The sequence below is a fragment of the Sardina pilchardus genome, chromosome 20 (assembly GCF_963854185.1).
Source record: "Sardina pilchardus chromosome 20, fSarPil1.1, whole genome shotgun sequence".
Taxonomy (NCBI): domain Eukaryota; kingdom Metazoa; phylum Chordata; class Actinopteri; order Clupeiformes; family Clupeidae; genus Sardina; species Sardina pilchardus.
This window is the reverse complement of record NC_085013.1, coordinates 25,482,486-25,484,985: the sequence shown is the minus strand read 5'-3', so window position 1 is coordinate 25,484,985 and position 2,500 is coordinate 25,482,486. Positions and strand designations below refer to the sequence as shown.

Sequence of the window (2,500 nt, the reverse complement as noted above, 5' to 3'; positions counted from 1 at the left end):
GTGCATGTTTAGCTGTGTGTGTATGAGTGTATGAGTGTCTGTGTGTGTGTGTGTATGTGTGTGTGTGTGTGTGTGTGTGTGGAAAGATATGTGTGTGAATGAGTGCTCACAGGCACATCCCTTTACAGCACCTCATGCATCTTATCTCAGCATTTTCATTACAAGCTACATCTGGAATGTGTGTGTGTATGTGTGTGTGTGATTGTGTGTGTGTGTGTGTGTGTGTGTGTGTGTGGTTGAGGGTGTGTATATGCTGTATGTACTATGCACGTCTAAGTAGGGGCATATGTGTGTCTTTGTATGTAGTTATATTAGTGGTGTGTGTGAGTGTGTGTGTGTGTGTGTGTGTGTGTGTGCGCGCGCGTGCATGCATGAAAGTGTGAGAGTGTTTGTATGTGTATGTGTGTGTGTGTGTGTGTGTGTGTGTCTGTGTGTGTGGTCGGTGAGAGTGTATGTGTGTGTGTGTGTGTGTGTGTGTGTGTGTGTGTATCTCTGCTCTCCCCTGCCAGCTCTCTCCTCCCTGGGTTGTCATTGGCATATGAAGTGAAGCAGATGGTGGAGTCTTAAGGAGTTCTGAGGCTAGATAAACATACAGCCCAGGAGGAGAGAGGACTTTCCCTCTGCAGCACCAGTGTGTGTGTGTGTGTGTGTGTGTGTGTGTGTCCAAAAGGAGTTTCCCACTCCTCTCCCACTCAGTCCACACTCTAAAAAGGGTGTAGAGGGCAAGAAACACACACACACACATACACACACATGCGCGCACACCCACACCCACACTATCTTTTCTCTCTTTTTCTCAGAACCATACAGAAGGACCTGGCTTGATCTCAAAAGTACACCATATGTGTGTGTGTGTGTGTGTGTGTGTGTGTGTGTACCTCCTCCTGTGGTTGGATATCTGTGATAGCCCGCAAGTACAGAGTCTTCCCCTCAAACATCATCACACAGTTGGGCTGGCAGTCGTGATTGAGCAGGGACATGCTGCAAAACAAACACACACAACAAGACACACACACAGGACAAGACTGATTAGCCCTGGAGGACACATCTGTACTTATGGGAGCAGGGTGAGAAGACATGCATCTGTGTGTAAGTGTGTGTGTGTGTGTGTGTGTGTGTGTGTGTGTGTGTGTGTGTGTGTGTGTGTGTGTGTGTGTGTGTGATATTGTGACGATACACATATCAGTTCATACTGTAGATGACTCCCTCTGCTCAAGTCCAGCAGAGTAAACCCCCCTCTGCAGAACCCAGAACCCAGCACCCAACAGAACCAGACTCAGAACTGTTTGGATCTACTGTAGACCAGAACCCAAGGCAGACCTGATCTCCATCTGAGCCAGAACTCAGCTGCAAGAGAGCGCTCGAGCGAGTCTAACATGGCTTCCTCCCTCATGTTCTCATTACTAAAACAGGATGCACACGTGTAGTACAAGCAACCCCATACTGCAGAACACAGTGCATATATGAATGAGGCTCTTAATATTAAAGATGAAGACTAAGAGTTGTGATCCCTTTGATCTCTGTGGCGAGGCTAACTCAAGCAAGCACTGCGTGCTCCGCCACATTAGAATATCATTAATTAAAGGCATGACAAGGAGAAACTAGTGAGCACAACTTTATTTGGGATATCGTAGGCTGAAACATGCACACACACACAGATACACAGATACACACATGCACAGTCAGGCACAGACACACACACACATGTACGTACACACACATACAGTACACACACACATGCAGACGCACACGCACACGCACACGCACACGCACACGCACACGCACACACACACTAAACTGCAAGTGCTACAGAGTACGAGATTAGTTAGATGAAGGGGCTGAAAACTACCACTGCTGAATGCTGAGTGAGTGCTTGGCTTGCAAACTACCAGAGCAAAGTAGTGCACAGAGTCTACTCCTCCACAAAATCCTCCATGTTTCAGCTCGATCGATTCAGCTCTCATTTCACTTTTCAGGCCTTAATCGCATATAAAACTGCACGAGAGCTATTTACTGCTTATAATGGAACTCCACGATAGCACAAATACAGCACAGTTGCTCAGTGCAATAACATAAACCATGCCTTACATACTGTGATATGCAGTGCAAGGAGCTGAAATGGCTTTGTTTGCATATTTGTACATATTTGATTACACATTCCATAGCTTATCAAGGCATGGCTTAAGAATATGGTTTATTTAAATCACATTGCGTAAAGGTAAAGCATAAAGTACGTACATATGTAAACATTAAAATGGTATGCTTTTGGCAGGGACCCTTAGGAAAAGAACAGAAAGAGCAGGAGGTGTGTGTGTGTGTGTGTGTGTGTGTGTGTGTGTGTGTGTGTTTGGCAGAGACAACTTCCTCTGCTGTGTCAGGGATGATGGGACCGGGATTGACAAGGTGAGAATGACATGAGGAGGTGACAGTGATCTGACAGGAGGATGTGTGTGTGTTAGTGTGTGTTAGTGTGTGTTAGGGTGACGCAGTCCAGTTCACG

General features: G+C 46.3%; 1 protein-coding gene across 1 annotated transcript in view; it reads right to left on the bottom strand.

The window, feature by feature from the left end:
* smyd3 (SET and MYND domain containing 3) overlaps nt 1–2,500 on the bottom strand; it is a 336,157-nt gene that overhangs the window by 45,966 nt on the left and 287,691 nt on the right. The window contains exon 7 of the mRNA XM_062523826.1: nt 879–981. Within this exon, the coding sequence (XP_062379810.1) occupies nt 879–981 (103 nt within the window). The remainder of the gene's footprint in view (nt 1–878; nt 982–2,500) is intronic.